Source organism: Erinaceus europaeus, chromosome 13 (genome assembly GCF_950295315.1).
Source record: "Erinaceus europaeus chromosome 13, mEriEur2.1, whole genome shotgun sequence".
Taxonomy (NCBI): Eukaryota; Metazoa; Chordata; class Mammalia; order Eulipotyphla; family Erinaceidae; genus Erinaceus; species Erinaceus europaeus.
Genome location: NC_080174.1, coordinates 59,565,151 through 59,592,973, shown reverse-complemented (window position 1 = coordinate 59,592,973; position 27,823 = coordinate 59,565,151). Strand labels below are relative to the sequence as shown.

Sequence of the window (27,823 nt, the reverse complement as noted above, 5' to 3'; positions counted from 1 at the left end):
CTAGAAGTAGCTACTGATCCTTTCAGTCCTTTGCAGAGGTGTCCAGTGACTCATCTTTGCCCCATTGAGTGCCCAGTGATTACAATCCTGCATAAACCCAGTATCTCACACAGTGTTCAAAACGTTTGGTGATTCAGCCCTCTGACCCTGAATACAACATGCATTTTTAAAACAGTGCCAAATTTCTGTAGTATGAGTCAAATACTCCCAGAGGGATAAAGAATTGGGAGGCTTCCAATAGAGGGGATGGGATATGGAACTCCGGTGGTGGGAACTATATGGAATTATCCCCTTATCTCACAGTCTTGCCGATCATTATTAAATCAATAAAAAAAAAAAAAAAGATTAAAATTTCTTTTTGCTTTTCTTTAAAAAAATAAAGGCTGAAGTTTCATTTGCACCATGGCACTTGGTATTGTTCCATTTATACAATTATTCTGGCTCTCAGCAGCCCCTCCAGGAACAGCTGGGGGATCATATATCATATCTGAAAATGGGCTGAAACATACCAGGCAATCTCACTCCACATAGGTCTAGTCCTCACTGACAGACAGGTCTTTCTATCCCTTAATGAGTTACTCGAACTGTTCCAAGGAGGTCTGTATTTCATCCGAAGGCTTTGTCCATCTCTGCTCTATAGCTCTCTTATATAAATTCTTTTTCTTTCTTTATTTTTTTCCCTTCACAAGAGAACTGCTCAGCTCTGGCCTATGATGGTACAGGGAATTGAACCTCAGAGCCTTAGACATGAAAGTCTTTTTGCATATCATGATGCTATTTCCCCCACACCTTACAGAAGCTCTCACCCCCTAATCACACATAATAAGCTGGCTCTAAGATCATGCATCCTGTCCTCCTACTTAGGGAGCCACAAGTCCAGATCTAAGAGAGCAATGGGACTAACCTTCAAACTTTCCTGGAATGGAATCAGTTGCCCGGGCCTTCCGCTTCTTCTTTTTCTTCTTGTCATTTTCTGCAATGGGAAGGGGTTCACTGCTGCCCATTTCTGGGAGAAAGGAGACATAAAGGAAGTATCACTGTACCTACCAAGTTGCAAGTCCACCCAGACTGAATGGAAGGGGGAGTACCCAGGAGCATTACAAGGATGGTTTTTGAAATATCTATGAGTAGCATTGATTTGTTTTAACCCAGCAGGTAAAACTAAAGACAAAACCATTATAGAAGGTCATTAACTGTGGAAAGGAACTCAGACAGACAGGTTAGATTAAAAGAAGATATCAGGAGCCTGCTTTAACAGAGCTGATTAGCACATGGATTTAGATATGCCCCCAAACTACAGTCTCCAAGCAGAACAATGAATCCATAAGCAGAATCCCACCTGTGACATCCTTCAGCTATAGTAATAGACAGGACCCATGAGCTATGCAAGAGGTGGGGAGGTCTGGGGAGAAGGTCCAAGCAAATAAAATCGTATGCTCAGTACCAGTCCTATGGGTGTGCACAGGCATGCAAAAGTCTTTCAGTAGAGATTGCCTCTGTGGAGGCAACAACAGGGCAGGAAATGGATTTGGGAATGGCCCTAGATTACTTCCTGCCAAGAGCACAGATCTCAGTTCAGTGCCTGTGGAGTCCAAAGCATATTCTTTCCTCCCCAGCAACTTGTTTGAGAGGATGCAGGTAGGACCCATTCAGAAGCCTGAAGTTACTAGATCCATACCAAGCAGCTGACTGAGGTCATCTATTGCCAAAGCAAGCAAACAAACAAAAACATTATTTTCTCTCACTGGCAAGCGCCTGGCTCCCCATGAAGGAAGGAGTGGTAAGGCAGACATTCAGACACTACTGACAGACTGGGCATAAAAGGGTAAGGATAGAAGGAATATGCAGGAGACTAGAAAGGAAAAGAGAAAAGGTGGAAGAAGGAGCCAGTGCCCAGTTATGTAGTGTTTCTAAGACACTAGTAAGGGCTTTCCCCTGTTAAAGATAAATTACTTATAGAACATGTCATGCCCCTGATCCAGAGTGGAGCCTTAATACTCTTTGCCTGCAGTTAGAAATAATAAGATTTCTCTGAAGTCTCTGGGCCTAAATCCCCACCAGGGTGATTAAACCTTTACATCCTTCTAAAATAGAGGCACTCGAGTGCTGATGGGGCATATGACGTGAGAGACTTTTAGACCAACCTTCAATAAACACGGGCTCTGGATTGTTGATTTTTTTTTTTCTAGGAGATTTTGAAATGGAAGCTGGCTCTTTGCCCATTGAGGGGAAAGGCCCACTTTCTTCTCAGAGGACCCCAGCTGAACACGATCAGAGAAATGGCAAGTCTGCTCAGGAAGATTGATTAGAGTTGGTGCAGGTCTACACACTGTTCTCAGAAGCAAGGAACACAACAGCTATTAGGAAAAAGCACACAGAATGACACTTTTCAACAGCACAATCCAGAAAGCACGGTTAGGCAGCCAAGTGTCTGACAGCTCAATTTAGGTACAGTCTTCTTTCCATTTTGGGGATATGATGACAGCAGATTTTCAATTATACTTGAGAGAACAGATAAACACACAGATAAAATAAATTCATAGAGGATCTCAAAATATAACTGAAGCCAATAGCTTCAAGCACAAGATATATTTGGGGACTGCAAAATGCTATGAATTCAAAGAATTAAACTTAAATATCAGCACCAAAAACCCAAACCTTGCCAATGTGAAAGGGAAAAAAGCTGCCTGACATAGTAAGGAATCCTACAGAAATAAAGCACAAAGTCACTCATCTTTAGGAGCCCAGAGAGGGGGTACTTGCTGAGAAGAGGGGCACCACTGTCTTCTTGCCCTATCTACCCACTGTCCAGTATCAACCTCTGTCCTCTATTTTTTTTTTTATCAGCACTGTGAGTTAAGTGCAGAGTGGACAGATTTTGAGTCCACTTCTCCTTTCTCAGTCCACACTCTGATTGAGAACTTAAGGACAAGCAAAACAGCCAAAAGGCAGGCAATGTAGAGAAGCAGCAAGAGAACTGACAGCATCATATTTCACAGGAGATACTCAGACATACTTACGACTCTAGCTAGAAAACCCTGTTAGCGGCAATTTATACTTGGTTTATATCACAGCAGGGCTGAGGGAGCCTCTTGTGGAAGCAGCATACATATGAGCACTGCCACAAACTCAACATTAGATTTGATAATTTCACACACAAAAAGACAGAGTACCTGGTCTATTCTGCATGGATTTCAATGGAAGAGGGTATGCCAGAAGGGACAAATGGTTAAGATTTTCCTTGGAAACACTTGTTGAAGGAGAGTTGTTTTTGAAACTAGGAAGAAAAAAAAATGTAGGAAGACAATGAAGTGAAATAAACATGTTTAACTTCCCTGTTTATATGGGGATGATGGTGGGGGTTGATAGTTCCCCCATCTGAAGCCTATCCATATGCTCTATTTTATCACAGGCAGTCCATGAGCAGAATCTATGGGACCTTAATTCATTATGCATGCAACCATTTGGTAAATGCTTCCTCTGGGGGGAAGACTCCACAGTTAAGTTGGTTATTGGCTCAACTGCTCCCCTTGGCTAAGAATTCTTTGGAGACATCAAAACCCAGCTCATAAGTCCCCTCCTTTCTGAAGCTCCCTGGCAACCCCAGATGAGAAGGTTTGTATATATTTCAGAAGTGAGTTAGGCACTATGCAAAAGATGGTAATACTGCACAGAACCTGTAAGTTTGTACTCCACTGTCTGTCCCAAACACCTGCTAGAGGCTCTATTGAGCAGAATGTCATCTGGTCATCTCTGCATCACTTAAGTCATAACACAGTGTTAGGCACGTGCCAGCAACCACCAGAAAATGTGCACGGAAGTGAAAATGATATGAAATGGTGCACATACTCAGTGTTAGAGGCAGTGCAAGCCAGCCAGGTCTTTTAAGTACTAAGTGCACATACTGAAGGAAATACGGGTATTTACTTGCCCTGTAGACAAGAGTAAAGCTATTCAGTCCTATGAATTCCTTGACAATGTTTCTCTCAAATAAAGTCCTAGAAACTAAAAGGTTCTTAACATTCTGGATTCTTATTATAGGATTGGGCAATGTGTCTGTTATTTCAGAAGAGGAAGTGAGCACTCCTTTAGAGTTTGCAGACAGATCTAGCTGGGGTGAAGACTACCAGTACTTCCACTCCCTCCAGTCCTTGTCATGTTCTTTGACCAGGTTTGGCGGTTTTCTATTTGTGGATATTATTTGGTGGAGGTGGAGCTGGAGTGAGTGGAGCCCACAGCTGACAGGGAAGGCAGATGGGTTTGGCATCAAGAGACTAACATGAAATGCAAAGGTCAAGTTACTTGGCTTCTTAAAATCTGTTTCCTCAGGAGTCAGGAGCTAGCACAGTGGGTTAAACGCAGGTGGTGCAAAGCACAAGGACCAGCGTAAGGATCCCGGTTCGAGCCTTGGCTCCCCACAGGCGGTGAAGTAGGTCTGCAGGTATCTATCTTTCTCTCCCCCTCTCTGTCTTCCCTTCCTCTCTCCATTTTTCTCTGTCCTAGCTGACATTAATAATAACTACAACAATAAAAAAGGGCAACAAAAAGGGAATAAATAAATAAATACCTAAAAAAAGAATCTATTTCATCATCTGTAGAATAGGTTTAAATATAATACCAACCCTTTCCAGAAATTCTATATTTGACTCCAAGAAACATATGTACATGAAAGGTATGCATATACCCATATGAACACAAGCAAAATAGGAAGACTGCAGAGATATACAAAAATGCTAATACCAACAGAATTTTCAAGAATGTACTGTGTACCAGGCACCATGCTAAGTATTTTATATACCTTATCTCTAATTCTTACAATATCCACAAAAGGTGACTATTTTACCATATTTCAGGCGAGGAAACAGAGGTTCATGACAGTACTCTGGCACTGGGAGGAGCTCCTGTGCTGTGGAATCTCTTCCTCCCTCCCTCTTTCTATCTGGAAAAAGTCACCCAGGGCACAGGGCAGTGGCGCATTTGCTTGAGTGTACCTGTTACCATGCACAAGGACTCAGGTTAGAGTCCCCCACCTCAGCCCCACTCCCCACCTGCAGGGGGGATGCAGGTATCTTTCTTCTCTCCCTCTCTATCTCCCCCCCATCAAATAAAAATAGAAAAAAATTTCAATTAGAAAAATTTAAAAGGAAAAAATGGCCTCTGGAAGTGATGGATTCATAGTGCCAGCACCAAGCCCCAACAATAACCCTAGTGGCATAATAAAATAAATAAATAAATAAATAAATAAATAAAAGTCAACATTCAAGCCTAGGAGACACCAACTTAAATCCTGGCTCTCCATCACTGTAGGCTTCACAAATTGCTTAGCTTCTTTGAATATAAGTTTCTTCATAAAGAAAATGAGGTCAGTGTAAGTCTTGTGTTGCCTATACAAGATTGTTATAAGGATCAAATAAGCAACTAGACATAGGGGCTGGGAGGTGTTGCACCTGACTGAGTGCACGTTACCATGCAGGTGTCTCTCTTTATCTCCCTATTTCTTCTCTGTCTCTATTCAATAAATGAATAAATAATATTTTAAACGGGGGCTGGGTGGTGGCAAACCTAGTTAAATGCACATAGTACAATGCACAAGGACCCAAATTCAATCCTCCACTCCCCACCTTCAGCAAGGATGCTTTTCTCTCTTCTTTTCTGATCCAGCTTTCTAGTCCTTTTTCCAACTCTGACACCATCTCCCCAGACAGTACCTTTGGTCTACTTGCATGTTAGCTGTCAGGCTCAGGCAAAAACTAGTAAAGTCATGGGCCCCTTGGAATATACCTACAATAGACCTACTAGCTTTTTCCAAAATGGAAACCCCCAAATCTCATCTGCTATATTCTTGCCTTTAGGCAAGAATGTTCCTGATTATTAAACAATTTTTTTCTGCTTTATATCTTAATGCTTTTCAGCCACCAAGTTCTAGATGCTACCGTGATGCCATTCTGACTTCCCTGGGCAGATGACCTCACCAATGTGTCCTGGAGCCCCGCCTCTCTAAGTCCTGCCCCACTAGGGAAAGAGAGAAACAGGCTGGGGGTATGGATCAACCTGCCAACTCCCATGTTCAGTGGAAAAGCAATTACAGAAGCCAGACCTTCTACCTTCTGCACCCCATAATGCTCCTGGGTCCATGATCCCAGAAGGATAAGGAATAGGAAAGCTTTCAAGGGAGGGATGGGACACAGAGTTTTGGTGGTGGGAACTGTGTGGAATTGTACCCCTCTTATCTTATGGTCTTATCAATATTTCCACTTTATAAATAAATTTTAAAAATAATCAAATCAAATCAACATCCACAAAAAATATATAATACTACCAGTACACATACACATAAGCTGGGTAATGTTCTAAGAACTCCACAAACACTACATTTTATATATACCACCTTTTGAGAGAGAGAGAGAGAGAAAGAGAGAAAGAGAGAGGGAGGGAGGATACACCAGAGCATCAATCTGGCACATGTGATGCCAGGGACCAAACTCCAGACCCCTTGCTTGAGAATCCAATAATTCATCCACTACCCCACCTTCCGGGCTTATATACCATTTGTTTTACTCTTCACTATAAGTGTAACTATGACTCATACTTTACAGATGAAGGGACTGAGATATAGTAGGTTGCCCAAGGTCACACAGCCAGTAAAAGGTAGAGTTTGGATTTAAACATACACAGTCTGGCTGAGAATTTGAGCTTCTAACCATCACACTGTTTTGTTTTTTTTTATTAATATTAAAGGTAGAAGGGATAACCAGGCATCAACAAAAATACTTTTATGCAGAAACCTTAGCACAGAGCTTCCCTACTGATTTGGTATGAATGAGATATTGATCCTCTTATCAGGCTAAACAATATTGTTTTCTGTGTATGCTAAGACATCCAAAGGCTGGGCAGCATTACTCGAGCTTACAGAGATTCATGGGCATTATTACCACATTGCCATTATCATATTAAACTAAGATTGAACTCATCTTCTTCAAGCCTCTTCTTATTCTGAGAAAACTTTGTATTTTGGGATTTACCATATTACATAGGGTAAACTACAAACTAGTCCAACCACATCAGTTCATGGCAGCTCTGATACCAAGTACAAGGTTACATTATCCTTTTGCTTGACATTATTAGTTGGTTGATTTGATTGTGATGGTACTATTATTCTGTATGGGACAATGTCATGGAAAGGGCATAATCAAACAGAAAGTAGTCAAATTGAATATATGAAGGATGAAAGAAGCCACCTGTGAAATCAGCTCAATCAAAGAACAATCTGTCCATGGTTTCAAGGGACTAAGGTATTTCATAGCCCCCCCACCCTCGAGGTCCTGAGTGTAGCAAAACCGGGCAGCAATCTGAAGACTGCAGTAGTTCATGCCACTGCATCAAAAGTAGGCAATCTGAGGCCCACTGAGGTGCCAACAGGGTGGTGATTCACAACAAGCCTCAAATAGGGCTGGGAGAGTAACATTCCCAGAGGTCAAAGGTCTCAGTTCAGGCCCATCTTCTCCCTTGGTTCTGCAGTCACAAGCAGCCTTCAGAGCTGTCACTGCATCTCTGGGTGGAAGGAATGACAAGAGGAAGGACATGGAGGGGGTAAAGGAATTGTGTATTTAAAACAGCAAGCAGCAGTAGTGGAATAGATTTGTGTACATATCAGTATATAAAAAGTGGGCAGTCTGCAGTCAAATCACTCATATTTATTATTATGGCCTCCAGTATCTGGTTCCCATCTATTTTCTGGCTTCACTAATCAAGAGTTAAGACACTCATTTGAGTAAAAATGAAAACTGTGGGTAGTCCAGTTTGCAATTCAAACTCACAAGTGCTTTCATGAGATAACCACTGTACTCAGGTAGGGAGCAGAAAGGCTTTATGAGCACTTCCATTTTGTCATAAAACACACATAAAAAGATGTGTGCTCAAGGGTTGAGATTAAATAAAATTAATTTTTCACCACTTCATCAAGGACATTCTTAAGTGAAAACTGCATTAAAAACAAAAACAAAACACCAAAAGCAAACACGCTACCTGTGTGAGAAGTAGTGAAGAGCATAAGGACTGCTATACAAGCTCAGTACCATGGCCTTGATGTGAGCTAAGGCACCAGCAGTTTTACCCACTGCTTCTTTGAAACAACAAATAACATGTTAGTGGTACATTAAGAAATGTTTTTGACCTTGCAGATACCATGAAAGGATTTCAAGGACCCTCGAGGTCCAGAGCAGACTGTGAACCATCGTTCGATAGGCAATGAAAGGAACTGGCTAAGACAGGAATTGTGCTCTAGGGCCATCCGACTGGTTGTGACCTACAGAACAAACTGGAGGCTGGAGAGGAACCAGAGGGCTGACTAAGGTTGCTGTAGCAACCTAGAGGAAGGCAAAGAAAGCCTATAGCTGAACAGAGCTAGGAGAGAATAAAAGAGGGGAGCAGTGGTATGGAATGAAAAAGGGAACCACAGAGACAGAACTTATCCTGTCTCACCAAACAAAGAGATGGTAGAGGAATCAAAGACTGCTGCCTTCTTGAAGAAAGGAATGGGAGTGTCAGGGGGGGTGTCTAGCTCCTCTCTATCTTTGCTGCTTAATATGGAACTATAGAGGAGGATCTCAAAATATGTTTCTGAATAGGCTTTTATTAGCCAGTTAGGTAACCATAGGACAGTAGTATCCCACCCTCCCCGTGCTAACCCTGCCTTCTGGACTCAGCCCAGACCTTTCACACAGTTCTTGGAGCTGCCCCCCCCCCCCCACCCAATGCACCTGCTCACCCCTGCTTGCTGGGGCTCTGAGATGCTATTGCTGTGCTCAGAGTACCAGTTCAGCACAGGGGAGGACTCAGGCCCCAACCCAAACTTCCCAGTGACCTTGAACTTGCAGAACCTGCTCTCTTCACCATCAGGCAGCTAGATGAAACCATGTTGGCAGCCACCCAGCTGCAGACTAGTGCCTCCAGGCTCCAGCGGATCCCAGCACAGGTCCAGTCTCTGTACCCCACCACTCTCCCCACTGGCTAAACCCGGATGCTGTCAGATTGCAGCCCATGGAATTCCATATCTTCCTGGCCAAGGTTCAGTGGAAAGACGGCAGCTAGACCAATTGGGGAGCCTGGGGGGTGGACAAGCTGCCCCCACTCAAGACTGAGCCCCCTCATACAGGAGCAAGGCAGGCCCTCCCATTCCAACAGTCGTTGCTCTGTGGCTACCAAGAAAAGTCATCAAAATGTCACTACCAGGGGCCTGGGTGGTGGCGCACCTGGTTGAATGCACATGTTACAGTGCACAGGAACCTAGGTTTGAGCCCCAGGTCCCTACCTGCAGGGGGAAAGCTTTTTGATGGCTATCTGTCTCTCTCCCTCTCTATCACCCTCTCCCCTCTCAATTTGTGACTCTCTCTATCCAATAAATAAAAATAATTAAAAAATAAATAAAATGTAACTAATAAAAAAGAGTACTAGAACAATCAAAGAAGGGATGAATTCAGGAAGGGGAGCTGGCTGGGTGGAATAGGGAGCAGAAGAAGACAGTGAGACACTGGGAGGCTTCAGATAAAGGGAAGCACATAGCAGCAAAGGAGTATGACAACTCACAGCGCTGGCTAAAAGCATCTCCCTTGACCCAGTTTACAGATAAGACATTATTTATAGCGTGTCAGACATGATGGAACCTAAGGTTAGAGAGTAAGGTAGAGAGGGCTAGGGAGACAGCAATGGGGGGGGGGGTGCAGATAGCATGGGGGGGTGTAGATAATGGTTATGCAAAGAGACTCTCAGGCCTGAGGCTTCAAAATCCCAGGTCCAATGCCCCCCCATCCCCACCCCCACCATAAACCAGAGCTGAGCAGTACTCTGATAAAAACAAAACAAAACAAAAAAAGGCTTTGCCACCTGAGATTCCAAGGTCCCAGAGGTGGGTAGATTATTTTACTTTTTATACTTCTTGTTTCACTTGACTGTGCTTCATTATAATATAGTTGTTTTACTTTTTTTTTTTTTTTTTTTTTTTAGGTTAGTGGTTGCAGGTTTTTTTTCACTTTATTCGGAAGACTAATAGATTACAGTACAGTTGTTACACATGGGTACAATTTTAACAAATAAAAGTAAAGATGCAAATTATACCGTATGGCTCTCCTTATGACTTCCTCTACCATTTTATTCTGATAGAAATGTGCTTCTTCTTACTATCTCAGGTGTACCAGGCAGCCTCATGGCTCCTGTTAATTAAATACTGAAATCTTTGGCCCATTCAATTCTTCTGGAAATATCAGACAGTTTCAACCTGAAGCAAGCTAAAAAAAAAACAAAAAACAAAAAAAAAACAAGTTAAATAAGCATCCAGTCTTACCTGTAGACCTGCCTAGCTTTTGAGGTGTGACTCCTCAGTAAACTTGAAGTTCCAAATGAAATAATGCTCCAATGAGAGAACTGCCTTCCAGCTATAGGAGTACTTCAATGGTCGGTGTACATAATTGACATTCTCCACTTCTCTACTGGCTTCTCCTTCATCACAGCTAGCAATGGAAACCTTCAAAAAGCATAGCCGGAAAAAAAAAAAATCAAAGTACGAACTTCTTTAAAAGGACCAGAGAAGGTAAAGATCACCCAAAGTGTTCCCCAAGTCTACATGTTATACCAGTAAATAGATACACACAAGGAAACCACAGATTTCCCATCTTTAAAATAATTTATCAGAGGCCAGGAAAGTTTACCATGTAGAGCACATGCCTTCCTGAGTCCAGAGCCTTTGACTCAAGCTCTGGCACCATGTGAGAAAACAACAAACCACGCTCCATAGTTGGTGTTGTGGGAAGCTCCACAGAAGGTAGAAATAAAACAATGAAAAGGTTAGCCCAGGAATAGTTGTACTGCACATGCATGAGGCCCTAGCACCATTTTAAAAAAAGACATAAGAGCATTTGAAAATTACTCAGCTATTAAGAATGAATTCACCATCTTTACCTCAGCTTGAATGGAGCTTAAAGGAATCATGTTAGGGAGTCAGGCAGTAGCAGAGCAGGTTATCATGTTAAGTGGAATCATGTTAAGTGAGATAAGCCAAATGATCTCACTCATGGACAGAAGTCAAGAAATAAGAACAGAAATAAGAACAGAAAGGGGAAACACAAAGAAGAACTTAAACTGAGTTTGGTGTAATGCACCAAAGTAGAGGACTTTGGAAGGGAGGGGGTGCTTTCACGTCCTGGTGTATGATGATGGAGGAGGACCTAGGCTGCAGGTGAGAGTGTCTTGCAGAAAACTGAGAAAATTTACACATGTACCAACAACTGCATCTACTTTAAATCATTAATCCACCCCCCCCACAATTAAAGAAAAGAGCATTTAAAAATGATGACATAGGGGGCTGGCAGTAGCACAGTGGGTTAAGCGCACATGGCACAAAGCGCAAGGAATGGCATAAGGATCCCAGCTCAAGCCCCCAGCTCTCCACCTGCAGAGGGGTTGCTTCTCAAGTGGTGAAGCAGGTCATTAGGTGTCTTTTTCTCCTCCTCTCTGTCTTCCATTCCTCTCTCGATTTCTCTTTGTCTTATCCAACAACAACAATAGCTATAACAACAATAACAACCACAATAAGGGCAACAAGGGCAACAAAATGGGAAAAATAGCCTCCAGGAGCAGTCATAGTGTTGGCATCAAGCCCCAACCATAACCCTGGAGGCAAATAATAATAATAATAATAATAATTAATAATGATGATGACATTAAGTATCTGAAGATTCAACAAGGGTCTGGTACAAGTTGTCAGGTACTGTTTCTATTATGGGATTCCAGAACCCAGTAGTTATGGCCTGGATGAGATAAGGATTCTCCTGTTCACTGTGGAGTCTCATGTAGAGTAAGTTGACACTTTTGGTTGTCTACTTTTTCAGAGATGAATGAGCTCTGGCTGCATCTCCTAGTGGCCAGATCCAAGTCTCACAGACAGAAGTTCACAGAATCAGAAAGATAAAATAGATACTGAGAAGAGAAAGGGGTATAAAAGGAAACAAGTGGGAGTAGGGCTGTAGCACAGCGGATTAAATGCAGGTGGTGCAAAGCGCAAGGACCAGTGTAAGGATCCCGGTTCAAGCCCCCAGCTCCCCACCTGCAAGGGATTTGCTTCACAAGTGGTGAAGCTGGTCTGCAGGTGTCTATCTTTCTCTCCTCCTCTCTGTCTTCCCCTCCTCTCTCCATTTCTCTCTGTCCTATCCAACAACAACGACATATTAATAATGACTACAACAATGAATAAAACAGCAAGGGCCACAAGAGGGAATAATAATAAATATTAAAAAAAAAAAAAAAAAGGGAACAAGTATGAGCCTGGCTCCAAAGCACTGGAGGAAACTTCAGTGCCATGGTATCTCCTCTTTTCTCCCTCTCTGTCTCTTTTCTTTCTTTCTTTCTTTCTTTTTTTTTTTTTTTGCCTCCAGGGTTATTGCTGGGCTCAGTGCCTGCACCATGAATCCACTGCTCCTGGAGGACATTTTCCCCCCTTTGTTGCCCTTGTTGTTATTGTCTTGTTGTGGTTATTATTGTTATTGTTGAGGTCGTTCGCTGTTGGATAGGACAGAGAGAAATGGAGAGAGGAGGGGAAGACAGAGAGGGGGAGAGAAAGATAGACACCTGCAGACCTGCTTCACCACCTGTGAAGTGACTCCCCTGCAGGTGGGGAGCCAGGGGCTCAAACCGGGATCCTTACGCCGGTCCTTGTGTTTTTGCGCCACCTGCGCTTAACCCACTGCACTACTGCCCGACCCCCTTCTTTCCTTCTATCTGAAAAAGTTGGCCTCAAACAGTGAAGCTCTGGTTATATCAACCACAAAAAATGCAGAACTGGAGGGGCCTCTTGGTGGCTCATCCACTACAGTGCACACATTATAGTGAGCAAGGACCCAGGTTCAAGCCCCAGGTCCTCACCTGCAGGTGGGAAGTTTCATGAGTAGTGGAGCAGTGCTGCAGCAGATGTCTTCCTCTTTCCCTTTCTATCCTTCCTCCTCCCCAATTTTTTGCTGTCTGTCAAGAAGAGAGAGAGAGAAAGGAAAAAGAGAGAGAAGAAAGATGAAAGACGAGAATAAAGAAGGAAGAAAGGGAGAGAGGGAGAAAAGAGCCTACTGAGAGCAGTGGATTTGTCACTGTTACACTGGCACTGGACCCCAGTGACAGCCCTGGTGGCAAAACACACACACACACTGGTTAGTTTCCATCTGGTAACTTAATTTTCTGTATGTGTGCTGTTTCTTTTTTTTTTTAATGTTATACCCTAGATACCACATGTCAAAGCTGATTTGTCAATTTCTTTATGAAATGAATATAATATGTTCTTTTTTCCTCCAAAGGGAAAATTCTGAAAACACTGTTAAAATCTGAATTGTGTACCCGTTCCAAAACTTCTAAAAAGGTTCTCTAACTGGAAGCATGACGTGTTTTATTACCTCAAATCATATGTCTCAAACTGGACTTTTTTTCCAACTCTCGTCCATATTCTCCTTTCTCCATTCCCTTCATCTCTATCAGATTATTTCATCCTGCCAGTTTCCCAGCCATAGAACCTTTAAGTCACTTATTTTGTCTCTTTTTCCTCCAACCTTAGCCACACCAAAAAGACTTTCATTTTGCTGGGTAGACACTTCAAGATCCATCATCCACTACTGAAAATAATCTGACAAATTACAGTAGTCCATGACTGTTTGTTCTACTTCCTCCAGCATCTAACTGTACCCAAAGTAAATTATAATATCTGGAGATGGCTATGTACATGTACATGCAACTCTTTTGTTAGGCCAGAAGCTCCTCAAAGGCAAGGACTTAGCTGTTTCATTTTTTTGTATTTTCAGCATCTAGCATAGTACTGACACAGAAAAGTGTTCCAGTATCTAAATTAGTCATTTTATCCTCAAAATACATTTTAAACTATATTCATTTATTGGATACAGTCAGCCAGAAATGGAGAAGGGAGAGGGAGAGAGACAGAGACATCTGCAGTCCTGCTTCATTACTCCCAAAGCTCTCTCCCTGCAGGTGGAGACTGGAAGCTCAAACTGGGACCCTTGTGCATTGTATCATGTGGGCTCAACCAGAGTACCACCACCTGACCCCTCAAAATATTTCTTTATTGCTCACTAGAAATACTAAAACTTAAGAGTAGTCCTTCCTATTGTTTTGATTAGACCTCTGCAGCCCAGTGAAACTATTTCTAAAGTTTAAAGCAGCTACATTATACTCCCTTTCTTTATGACCACAACTCTAGAGACAAGCTTTTACACCTCTAAACTTTGACTCTTTGCTTTTAGTCTTGTGACAGGTTTAAATTTTTAGGTTCTTTTTTTTAATTTTAATTTAATTTTATTTATTTATTCCATTTTGTTGCCCTTGTTGTTTTATTGTTGTAGTTATTATTGTTGTTGTTGCTGTTGGATAGGACAGAGAGAAATGGAGAGAGGAGGGGGAAGACAGAGAGGGGGAGAGAAAGATAGACACCTGCAGACCTGCTTTACCACTTGTGAAGCGACTCCCCTGCAGGTGGGGAGCCAGGGCTTGAACCGGGATCCTTATGCTGGTCCTTGTGCTTTGCGCCACCTGCGCTTAACCCGATGCTCTACAGCCCGACTCCCTAGGTCACTTCTTATCTCTAGTAGGAGTTGGCACATTTGTTCTGTGCAGAGTGAAAGAGGAAGTAATTTAGGCTTTGTGTGTTACATTGTCTCTATCAAAACTACTCAATTATACCTCTGTGGAGAGCAAGCAACTATAGACAGTGAATAAACCAACAGATGTGGCTATATTTCTATTTAACATTACAAGTATTGAAATATCCATATAATTTTCAAGTTATAATTTCACAGTGCAAAATGTTGATCTTCTTTTGAGTCCCACATTCCCCCCACCCCCACCCCCGCAGCCATTTTTTAAAAGGTAAGAGTATTCTTAGCTTGAACTCACACAAAAGCAGGTAGTGAGCTAGATCTGGCCTGGAAGTCAGAATTTGCCAACCCAGGTCATTTTCCTTCCTCATCGACTCTGTCCCTCTTCTCCCATCCCCATCTGCTTAATTCCAACTCCAGTGGGTGACTTACAGTAAAAATAACTTGATAATTGCTTTGTGGAATTTATGTTATGATGACATTTGGAGCCACTCTAGGGTTGAGGAGGTAAAAAGCATATACATTGTACATCTATGTTCATAGCAGCACAATTCATAATGGCTAAAACCTGGAACTCAGGTGCCCAACAGCAGATGGGTGGCTGAGAAAGCTGTGGTACATATACACAATGGAATACTATGCAGCTATTAAGAACAATGAGCCCACCTTATCTGACCCATCTTGGACAGAGCTAGAAGGAATTATGTTAAGTCAGCTAAGTCAGAAAGATACAGTTGAGTCCACTCATCAACAGAAGTTGAGAAAGAAGAACAAAAAGGGAAACCAAAAGCAGGATCTGATTAAATCGAGAGCATAGGACCTTGCCCTCAACTTGGATCAACAATGGTAGAGAATGTTCCATCCTCCTAAGGGAGGATAGACAATACACTCTATGCTATACCTGAGGAAGATGGGTCGATACTGGGGCAACATGGAATGTTCCTATTCAGGACCACAGAATGTGAGCTCAGATGTAGAGGGATGCACAGTTCACACAGGCTCCTAAGATAATTATGGGCCCCAGATCACATCAATTTGATGGGGTTTACAGTAATATTTATATCCCTTTCCCATAACAGGGAGCTACTCTCTTCCCTGATCCAGCTTTCTGGTCCTTTTCCCAGCCATGACATCATCTCCCCAGACAATAATTAGGATCCACCTGCATATCAGATTTCAGGCTCTGGTAAAAAAAAAAAAAAACAACAAATCTAGTATAGCTACAGGCTCTTTGAAATATAACTAAAATATGCCTACAAGCTGTCTACAAAATGGAGGACTTCCCCCACCCCCACCCCCAACACTTCATTTGCACTATTCCAGCCTTTAGGTCCATGATTGTTCAACAATTTGTTTGGCTTTGTATATTAACTCTCTTTTCAGCCACCAGGTTCCAGATGCTAGCAGGATACGACCAGACTTCACTGGACAGACAACCCACCAATGCGCCTTGGAGCTCCGCTTCCCCACAGGCCTTCCCCACTAGAGAAAGAGAGAGACAGGCTGGGGGTATGGATCGACCTGTCAATGTCCATGTTCAGTGGGGAAGCAATTACAGAAGCCAGACCTTCAACTTTCTGCATCCCACAATGATCTGTTACTGAAACAAATAATCTGTAATAGTATTTTTGTTGTAAAACTTAACAAAATCCATTCTCTAAAATTAAAGTGTCTAGATATTCAGAAAGTTAAAATAGTAACAATTGCTAGTTTGAAAATATGTATGTATTTTATGCTTTTCAAAGTCCTGACCAAAGATAGGAGATTTCTCTGAACTCTTTTCCATCAGTTTATTGGCATTCTTTTAATTCAAATATCTGAATTTTCATACATTTTTCATAGTATCTTCTGATAAACACCATTACATTTTTAAAAAATTTAAAAAAAATATTTATTTATTTTCCCTTTTGTTGCCCTTGTTGTTTTATTGTTGCTGATGTCGTTGTAGTTGGATAGGACAGAGAGAAATGGAGAGAGGAGGGGAAGACAGACAGGGGGAGAGAAAGACACCTGCAGACCTGCTTCATCGCTTGTGAAGCAACTCCCCTGCAGGTGGGGAATCAGGGGCTCGAACCAGGATCCTGAGGCTGGTCCTTATGCTTTGCACCACGTGCGATTAACCCGCTGTGCTACTGCCCGACTCCCACCATTTCATTTTTAAGAGTGAGGTAAAAGAAAACAAGGCTGTTTAGCCTGGAGAAGAGAAGATGAAGCCTACCTCAATTCTGGCTTTAAGTACATAAAAGGTTCTCATGAAAAAAATCTTGATTTTGTTTTCCTGTTACAATGAGGTGGGAACATTTCCATATTCATGAAAAGTAGGACAAGCAATGACTTAAGTGAAGGTCAGAAAAGCTTAAGTGGGAGAGAACCAAGTTAAGTACCACTGTCCCAGAGATGCAGCTACTGGACTTTGTGGCAAGTGAATCTTACCCTTGTTTCGAAGGCTGTGCGAAAGTGAATGACTTTGCTGCTCTATTCTGATGTCCTGTGGAGAGTGAAAACAAAATTCAGGTGAGAATTTTTAATAAGCCACTGACTTTTTACTGCCCCATTCCCTTCCAGGCACATTCTATGATGCCTGCCTTGCAACCCTGCATCTATAGTTTTCAAATTTTTCTTATAGCAAAGTGGAAAGAGATGATAATGCCAGAATAGGACAGGAAGGAAAACAGCTCTAATAAATATGCTTTTTTAAATTTCTGTTTTTTTAAATTAGTGATTAACATGCTTTCTATCAAAGTAACACCTAACTAGACATTAGTACTCATTGCAAATATTATTATCAATATTAAATCTAATACTCACTGAACACTTACTATGTATCAGGCACTGTTCTAAGTATTTAGCATAAACTATGTCAATACTCATCACAAGTCCATGAGGTAGATAATAATTGTATCCCTGTTCTACAGATGAAGAAACTGAGACATGAAAGTTAAATAACTTGCCAAGTAGTGCAGGTTTCAAGTGAAAGAGCCAGGACTCAATTCAAGCAATCCAACTCTACTATAGACAGTATCTTCCTATAGAACAAGGTGGGAAACTGTTTTTCTGCCAAAGGCCAGTTAGATATATATAACATCATTAACTGGCCATACAAAATTATCAATGTAAAAATTAGCACTTAAGGTTGCTCTGAAAAAAGCCCTAAATTTATTAAATTTCAAATCCCATCTGCAGTTGTCTTGGTGGGCTGGATGTCCCCCACACCTGTTGAGAAGCTGGAGTTTAAACTCTATATCCAGGTTCATATTTCCAGCCACTTCCTTATACTGCTACAAGTCAGGAAAGACATAGATTGCATTACCTTGGAAGTAAACAAAAATACTGCCCGTTACTGAGAAAGAAGTTAAGGTTGAGGACTCACAGATGGTAATAACAGAACCATGACCTGAATATCAGCCTTTCCTTTTTCCTTCTGAGGCAATATGGAAAGAGCTCAGAGCTTCACACCACTAGCTTTCCTGGCTTAGTATTTGCTCTATCTTTGAGGGAGAGAGAGGAATCAGCATCTTAATTCCAAATATAGTCCTCTTTCTTCCACTACATATTCTTTATGAATTTGAAGGCAAGTAAATGACAGAACAGTGTGTGCCAAATGAGTTGCCTCCGCAGACAGACACTTCTATAATTATCCTGTTAATTTCACAGTAGGCCTGAAACACAAGGGTGCCAGTAGCCTCTGTAAGTAACCCAACTCTGAGATTCTAACAGCTAAAAACAAGAAGGTATTGACTTATAGTGCTATAGGGCTGCTAAAATGCTCACATATTCAAATGACCTATCAGGCCTAGACCAGGAAACTTTCATACTAGGTCAGTGGTTCACAGTTCACACCTGAACTGGACTATCCCAACAGCCTCCTCACTGATGTCCCCATTCTGGGACTTTATTTCAATCCAGCCTCCAGAATGTATATTCCTCCTCCTCCTCCTCACCAACTCCATTCCTCTCCCCAACACACACACACACACACACACACACACACACACACACACACACACACACACACACACACACACTTGTTCATTTCCACCTCTTCACCACTGCTCAAGTTGTTCTTTCTCACAAGAATGAACTACCTCTGAAGCTCAGCATAAATTTTCCACCTTTGGGAAACCCTCCAGGCTTCCTTTGGTCATGTTGGGATTGATTTCTTCTTTTTCCAAACACCTACTCTGTTTATATTCTTTCCTACATTTAACCATAGACATCCTGATTTTGGTTATTTATGTACTTATCTATCTTCCCAACTACACTGGAGGGTGAAGGCTCTGAGAAGACAATTATTTATAGGTAGGCAGGAAGTGTGTTGCTTTCTTCAGTGAACATTTCTCAATACCAGAGTTCTGTTTATAGAGTTCAATGTGTTTATTGGATTGGATTTTTCCACCCTTGACTAGGAATCTTTACAGAAAGCTTTTGCACTTAATTTTGCTAAGAACTTTGCATTCCCTGCCTAATTTGAGAATTCTCAAATGCAATTCTCAAAGTATATAGATGTTTTGACACTAAGATTTACTAATATTCATGTTAGCTTGCTTCACTCCTTCATTTGTTCATTCTTTCAACACACTTGAGACTATGCTCAAGACATTTCTTCACGATAGAGGAAGACACTGCCCAGAACAGCTTGCTTACAGAGGTAGGGTGAATTGGGAACAGGTTCTTTGGAGACCTTGTTAGGAGATGATTGCCATTAAAACCCTATCACCAACTCCTGATGGAATTTTAACAGTGGGTTTAAATCATTAATACATTTCTAATAATGACTTTTTCTCTAAAATATTAAATCACTTATAATCTTAGACCAGAAGCACCTGGTCATGTCACTATATAAGATACAGCTATGGGGAGTCAGGCAGTAGCGCAGCAGGTTAAGCACACATGGTGTGAAGCACAAGGACCGGCTTAAGGATCCCAGTTTGAGCCCCCGGCTCCCCACCTGTAAGGGAGTCACTTCACAGACGGTGAAGCGGTTCAGCAGGTGTCTATCTTTCTCTCCCCCTCTCTGTCTTATCCTCCTCTCTCCACTTCTCTCTGTCCTATCCAACAACAATGACATCAATAACAACAACAATAACTACAACAATAAAAAACAACAAGGGCAACAAAAGGGAATAAATAATAAATACTTTTTAAAAAGATACAGCTACATGTAAATAACATTAAATGACATAAATCATGGTGAGGTCTTGTATGATACAGCAAATCCTAACCATGGGATTTTCAAAGTCAACCAAATTCCCAAATAACTTGGTTATAATAATAACTATCTATTGCCTTCTTAAACTCTAAGACGGCAGGAACCTTCTCCATTCTCTATAAAACCCATACTTCTTCCAGTCCTGAAACATCTGGGATATGGCTCGTTTTCCTGCATGCTTCCTCAATCCGTACCATTTGATACTGCATCTGCTGATATCAACCAAATCAATGCAACCAGTACCACCTTGACTTTCACTTTGGATTGTGTCCAGAGATACTAGGCCTGGGATATCAACTCTTCAATTCCATTACTCTGGTGAGACCTTACCTAGCTCATAAGACTCCTTAATTTCATTTCGGGTGGTATGCTTCCTAACAAAGCCATAGAACCTAGATATAGACCAAGGTTCATGAAATAGGGCATATGTACATGTGTATCTGTAAGTTAGGGGAAAATATATACCTTAAAGTAAAAGTGCACAACAGTTTGCAGTGACTCAATAAGTGCAGCATGCAAGTGGAACGACCTAAAAAAGACACCATAAAGTAATTAATCAAAGAATTTCTTAGATGTAGATACCTTCCTCACACACTTCCTATTTCACTTCCCTCAATCAATTAGGAAAAAAAAAAAAAAAACCTATCAGCAGAGTCTGGGAGATAGTTCACTCCTGGGATCAAGGCCAAGCACCATATGGGAGCACCATGAACAGCACTGGGGGCTAGGATGTGGGTGTTCACGGATGATAGAGTGGAGCTGTGGTGTCTCCTCTCTCAAAAAAAGAATAGAAAATTGGGCTGGAGAGATCAGTGGGATCACACACATTTACATAGAAAGCTAACCCTGCAAACCTAGGTGTGTGTCTTATGTGTCCATTTCAGGGGGCTGGGTAGTGGTTCATTCAGCTGAGTGCACATGTACTCACCTTCAGAGAGGAAGTTTCATGAGTGCTGAAGGTATGTTTCCCTTATAAATTTTTATCAAATCTTTAGTTGTAAGTGGGGGAGATAGCATAATGATTATGCAAAGAGATTCTGATGCTTGAGGTTCCAAAGTCCTATGTTCAATCCCCTGTACCACTCTAAGCCAAAGCTGAGCAATGCTCTTATAAAAAAAAAAAAAAAATTTAGCTGTCCATTTTAATGTATGGATTATAATAAAAATGAATAAATCATTATTCTGTGTGATTGGCTGATTATTAATGCCAAATAAAAATTGAATTTTTGTAGATAAGCAAAAAAAAAAGACAGAGAGAGAGGAGAAGGAAAAAAAAGGGAAGGGAAAGTAAGTGCTAGAGAGGTCATTCAATAGTATCATATATGCATAAGGCCCTGGGTTCATTCCCAGTACTAGATGAAAACAAAAAAGTAGGGGGCTTTGAGATAGTGCACCCAGTAAAGTGCACACTTTACAATGTGTGAAGACCTGGGTTTAAGTTCTCAGTCCCCACCTGCATAGAGAAAGCTACACGAGTGGTGAAATAGTGTTGCAAGTGTCTATCTGTCTGTCTGTCCATCTATCTACCTATCTTCCTCTTCCCTCTTTATTTCTCTTTGTCTCTGTCCAATAAATAAATAAAAATTAAAAAGAAAGAAAGAAACCCACCAGGGGTAGTGGAATCCTGATGGCAAACAGTAACATGGAGACAGTCAAAGTTGTAGAATTACAAAGTTGTAGAAGCATTATCTGAATGATTTCTATCTGCTTAGTTTCAAAGGCTATAAAATAATTTTGAAGTGATGCATATAAAAGACTTAAAATAATATCTGCCACATAGTAAGTACTCAATAAATGTTAGATTATTCTAATAATGTAGGAGACTAGGGACTAGGGAGAGGAATGAAAAAAAAAGAAAAAGCAGAACTTTTTTTCCCCTGACTGATACTTGTGTAATCTTGACCAAGTCCTTTCCCCATCTGTAAAAGAGGTAGAATGAGAGAAGTGATTCTCAACCTTTTTCTACAGATATCAACAAAGAACCTTTAGTCCCATGTGTTGAAGCTGTTGTGAATGTTTAACTGCTAGAATCAGATAGGAGGGGACAAGGCCAGGGGCAGAATAGCACATTGGTAAACCACCTGTGATCTTTCCCATATGTTAACTATATTACACTCAGCATAGCTTCCAGAATAGAATTCTCTCTCTCTCTCTTTTTAATAAAATTCAGCAAAGATAAGACAAAGGCCTGAAAACAGCATCAATAAAGAATCCTACCTTGTGCAGAATTCCTTCACTTTTCTGCCTTTGATGCTTATAAACAGGGCGTTATTGAGCCAAACTGAGACTCTCCTTTGACAAGAAAAGGAAAAACACAAAGGCACACTCTGAACCTTGAAGCTCATAAAACAATGACCAAAGCAAGTAAATAAAAAATCACATTGACTCATTCAACCACAAACACTGCAAAGGACTACTATGTGTAGTGGAGGAAGAGACAGACATGGTTTCTTGCCACCACTGTGCTCAGAGCCTATGGGGTTACACAGCACAAGGTAGACCATACTCAGAGTTATACCTGAGATTCAGCCTCTGCTACAGAAGATGGGAAACGGTAAAAACTAACCCAGTAGAGGAATCAGACGTAGAGAAGCCTCAGAGATGACAAGGTCACAAGAGAAAGATGAGAAAGAAAGGTCTTGAAAGATGAGAAGCAGGAGTAACTTCAGGAAGAAAGAATATAAGGAGAATGTAGGAGGACTGAGGAGAGTTCAAACCCCAGCACCACCATAAACTAGAACTGAGCAGTGCTCTGGAAAAATAAAAGGAGGGAGTGTCTGAAAAACAAAAACTGGGGCACAGGGTGAAGGTTTGGGAGTGTAAAGAGAAACAGCACAGTGGTCTGAGAACAGCAAAGGCGGGACTTGTCTATAAAGCTGAAGAGTCCAAACTCTAAATAGTAGTAAGTCAATGACACCAGCCAAAGGTATCTCAGTGGAGACAGAAAATGATGTGACCATTGTCTCGGGGAGCTCACATGGGTTTCCATGAAAAGAATGCCAAAGAAACTGAGCTACTATTACTTCCACATAATAAATCCATAGATTGTTATGGTGGGTGTAAGAGATCACACACACACACTTCCTAAACATGTGTTGGAATCCAACAGCTCTTGTTCACAGAGCTTCTTTCTCCTGTGGTTCAGTTTCCTTCAGTCTGACTTTAAAAGGTACTCACTTGCCATCAACATTTGCTAGAACTCTAGAGCACTAGGCCTTGGAGAAAGACAAGAGCCCAGTGAACTCTCTGGATGGCAGGAAGGAAAGAGTTGAGGTAGAAGACATTGGGGAGGGGGATGCCAAAGTTTCCAACTGGTTCAGCTCTATATGAAAACCAACTGCAGGGGGCCGGGTGGTGCACCTGGCTGAGAATACACACTATAATGTCAAGGACCCAGGTTCAAGACCCAGGTTTAAGCCCCTGGTTGCCACCTGCAAGGATAAGACTTTGTGAGTGGTGAAGCAGGGCTGCAGGTGTCTCTCTGTCTCTCTTCTTCTCTAGCTCTCCTCTCTTGATTTCTGACTGTCTCTATCCAATAAAGATAATAAAAAGGAAAGAAAACCAACGGCTGGTTTACATCAGTTTAGTTCTCTTTAGAGGGTTGAAGCCAGAGGTAATAGAGGCTGAACACACTTGCTCACTGACTGAGGATTCAATAAAAACAGTCTACACCAGTTGCCCAGCATGGCACTTGACACTTGGGCATTGGTCAGTAAGCATTAATCCCTTTCCATCCTGCAAAGTCAATTCCACCGATAAACCTCATTGAGGCTTCAAGCCCTAAGTTACCATGACCCTTTTTCTGGGGCCCCACTTCAAAATCACCTGGTTCCTAGAAATCACAGCTACCGTGTATGTACTCGGCTCTCACCTTCAACTCCCAGGATGACCTCCTATACCTTTGCCCTTCAGATGCGGGGAGGGAAGAATGGGTGAAGGGAGGAAGGAGAGACAGAGAGGGAATCCAGAATACTGCTGAGTTCTGGCACACAACAAAAACTTTCGAGGAAGGAAAATAACTTGCCCAGGGGCACTGCGTTAGAAAGTGGCAGAGCTGTCCGACCCCGGAGTCCAGCACTCCCAATAAATACCCCATGCCCGCCAACCACCCTCCCTACGCGGAGAGCCTGCACCTCACACCACCTTCCCTCCCTCATTTACAAGCACCGCGACTCCCGCGTCCGCGTCCGCAGCTTTTCAAAAGAAAGAGCTAAACTTTCACATGGCAGAGAAAGCTCACTTGAAAAACAGTCCCAGACGCTCGACCGACCGCCAGGGGCTGGAGCGCCTGGCAGGGACTGAGCCCCCGGGACGTCCCAGCGTGTGCTCTGACCTATGACCTCTGACCCCCCCCCACACACACACACACAGGCACCGGTCTCGACCCGGCGCCCAGCGGAGACGGGCGGTGCCCGGAGCTCTCCCGGCGGAGTGCCCAGAACAGCCCTAAACAGGCGTCCCTTTCGGCTGTAACACAACGGAGTCGTGACTTCGGGAGGCTGTGAGGGCGCTGACCGCCCGGTCCCGGGCACACAGCCCCTAACCTCCAGCCCCCAGCCGCTCCAAGGGCTACCTCCCCGTCTCGCCTTTACCTCAGTTGACGCCCGCGGATCCCTCTGCCGAGAACGCGGAAAAGGCGGGACTAGACCTGAGGGGCGGGGCCGAATGCAGAGGGGTGTGGGGGGTGGAGCTGCGCCGGCGCGCTATGGCTACGCTGGAAGACTGGCCGGCTAAGCAAACTGCGCATGCGCGAGAGAAAAGCTCGCTGCTACCGGAGATGGGGTTTAATTCTCTAAGAGGGCAATTTTTTTTTTTTATCCCTTAACTTTTTGAAACTATATTACTGATTTTTAATATTATTTAAAAAATTACAAGATGGATACAACTTCACCCCATTCCCACCACCAGAATTCTATATCTCCATTCCCTCCATTGTAAGCAACAAGCAGTTCTAAGTTTACAAATAGGGGTTAACTTTTCTACAACAATCTATCTATAGTTGTATGTATTTACACTTTCTTTCCTTTTTAAATTTTGTATTAGTGATTTGATAATGATCACCAAAATTGTAAGATAACAGGGATATAATTCTTCCCAGCTCCAGAGCTCTGTATTCCATCTCCCTCCATTGGGAGCTTCCCTATTCTCCATCCCTCTGGGAGTATGAACGAATATTCACTATGGAGTGTAGAAGGTGGGAGGTCTGGCTTCTGTAATTGCTTCTCTGCTGGGCATGGACAAGAGCAAGTTGGTCCATACCCTCAGCCTGTTTCTATTTTTCCCTAATGGGACAGGGTGCTGAGGAGGTGAGGTTCTGGGTGGGACACATGGGTGAGGTCATCTGCCCAGGGAAGTCAGGTAGGCATCATAGGAGCATCTGCAACTTGGTTGCTGAAAGGTGGTAAGATATAAAGCTGGACAAACTGTTTAATAAACAGGAGCCCAAAGGTAGGAACAGAGCAGATGAAACCAGGGGCATTCATGTAGGAAGAAGGTAGCAAGTCTATTTTATTTACTTTAGTTATGTTCCAAGGATTCTGCTTTACTGCTGGTAGGATGCAAACTGGTACAGCCTCTTTGGAAGACTATGTAGAGAGTCCTTAAATAAGTAAAAATCAGAGGTACCTTATACTCAAGCAATACCATTCTTGGACATTTGTCCAGTGGACACTCAAGCACTAATTCAAAGGGACATATGCACCCCTGTGTTCATAGCTGCATTTTTCACACTAGCCAAAGAGTGGAAGCAGCCTAGATGCCCATCATCAGATGAATGGCTAAAGAAGTTATGGGATATATATTCCATGGGATACTACTCCACAATAAAAAAGAGATTGTGGACAAAATGGATGGAACTAGAGGTGATTATGCTTAGTGAAATAAAGAGAAGAAAGAAAACTATCAGATGGCTTCACTCATATGTGGAATCTAGAGAACTGATTTACCTGAACTTGCCAAAAACAAACAAAACAGATGCAAGCAAACTGTAAGATTTATAAGAACTATGGTGGTTATCTTTGGGAGATGAGAGGGTGGGACACAGAACTTTGGTGGTGGGTGTGATATGGACCTATACACTGTAATCTTACAATCTTGTAACAAACTATTAATAACAAATAATTTTTTTAAAAAGATATGTTTCAAGGGGGGGTTAACCAGGCCATCCCATCATCTGGGGCTTTAGTCAGAGATTCCTTGGATTACCACATAGATATGATGAGCCTAGACCTCTAATGGATCCCTCTCTCCACCATCTCTGCTCATCTCCATCAGTAATATTATCATAAGCCCTCTCTTGTGGGCCTCTATAGGACGTTGCCCTCAATGTGGAACAACAATGGTAGGAATCGCCCCACTCTCCGAAGGAAGGCTGGGTCAGTTTACTCTGCCACTCCAGGAAGACTGATCCTGAAATGAGTGCAGCCTAGAATGCCCCTGGCTGTGACCATGGACTGTAAGCTCAGACTGACAGGGACTCAGAAGTTTCAGAGGCTTCTGTGCTAAATGTGAATATGGGTCCTAGCTCAGATCAGTGGAGCTTATAGTTAACGGTATTTATATACTCTCCTCAGATTTAGGAGCTACTGTCTGCCCTAATTCAGCTTTCTAGGCCAGTTCTCAACTCTGACACCATCTTCCCAGACAGTACTTTTAGTCCACCTGAATGTTAGCTATTGAGCTCAGGCAAAAACAAACAAACAAAACTAACCAGAGTTCAGCTCTAGTTTATAGTGGTGATGAGGACTGTACCTGGAACATAACAGCCTTAGGCATAAAAGGTGTTTGGATAACCACTAAACTATCTTCCTGCTCAGCATTTTTTTTTTAAAAAAGAAATTTAATTGGGGAGTCTGGTGGTAGAGCAGCGGGTTAAGTGCACAAAGTACAAGGACCAGAGTAAAGATCCCGGTTAGAGCCCCCAGCTCCCCACCTACAGGGAAGTCGCTTCACAAGCAGCGAAGAAGGTCTGCAGGTGTCTCTCTTTCTCTCCCCCTCTCTGTCTTCCCCTCCTCTCTTCATTTCTCTCTGTCCTATCTAACAACAACGACATCAATAACAACAATAATAACTACAACAATAAAAAGACAACAAGGGCAACAAAAGGGAAAATAAATAAATAAAATTAAAAAAAAATAAATGTAATTATTTGTTTAGAGAGAACAAGAGGAAGCAGGGAGGGAGAAGACCAGAGAACTGCTCAGCTCTGGTATAAAGTAGATTGAACCTGTGGCCACTGGGGCCTCAGGCATGCTCTAACAGGTTTATCTATCTTAGCTGGTCTTCTCTGGGGCTTCAACTCTCTGGGCTACCATTTCCAGATAAAAAGAGACTGAAAGGCAAAGTGAGAAAGGGGAAGAGACCACAGCACTGAAGTCTCTTTCAGTGTAGTGGGGGCTGCCCTCCAGCTAGGTCCCACATATGGCAAAGCAGCACGCTTTCCAAATGAGCTATAAACTGGTCCTCCAGCAAGCTATCTTATCAGCAGGAATGTGGGGGAAACCAGGGAAGGGGTCATGCTAAAGGGTGATTAAGATTTACAGAGAGCTCCTGCCTGCCAGGAAAGACTTTCTCTCTCTTTTTTTTTTTTACTCTTATTTTCTATGAGGAGATGCTGCCAGGCTTTTCTAAAATGAGAGCTAATTCTGCAAAAGAGATCTATATAAAATTTGGGTACTTATTTCTTCTTCAAACATTACCCCCAGTAATAAGTAAGTAGGTAAATAAATACATAGCTTCTTGTGAGAATTATAGTGGTTATTTTGCTTTTTCTTTATTGGAGGATTAGTGGTTTACAGTCAACAGTAAAGCACAGTCATCTGTATATGAGTAACATTTCTCAGTTTTGGTGGATATCTTTGGGAGGTTGGAGGTTGGGCTGCGGAACTTCGGTGGTGAGCGTCATGTGGAACTATAGGTTGTAATTTTATAATCTTGTAACAAACTATAACAAATAAAAAAAATATTTTTATAAAGTTTG

The 27,823-nt window shown here is 42.2% G+C and overlaps 1 protein-coding gene across 9 annotated transcripts in view; it reads right to left on the bottom strand.

The window, feature by feature from the left end:
* Positions 1-24,458, bottom strand: part of MKNK1 (MAPK interacting serine/threonine kinase 1) — a 56,088-nt gene extending 31,630 nt beyond the window's left edge. For 3 of the 9 annotated variants that reach the window (XM_060205984.1, XM_060205992.1, XM_060205991.1), the window contains exons 1-6: positions 24,438-24,458; positions 22,063-22,137; positions 17,070-17,124; positions 10,340-10,519; positions 3,174-3,277; positions 905-1,006 (exon numbers count right to left, since the gene is read on the bottom strand). In XM_060205984.1, coding sequence (XP_060061967.1) covers positions 905-1,006; positions 3,174-3,189 — 118 coding nt within the window. In that variant the 5' untranslated portion in view covers positions 3,190-3,277; positions 10,340-10,519; positions 17,070-17,124; positions 22,063-22,137; positions 24,438-24,458. Of the gene's footprint in view, positions 1-904; positions 1,007-3,173; positions 3,278-10,339; positions 10,520-11,443; positions 11,560-17,069; positions 17,125-20,310; positions 20,375-20,773; positions 20,948-22,062; positions 22,138-24,437 lie in introns of those variants that run through there. The other 6 variants (XM_060205989.1, XM_060205988.1, XM_060205985.1 and 3 more) reach the window with 6 other exon arrangements.
* Between the last annotated feature and the right edge of the window lie 3,365 nt (positions 24,459-27,823).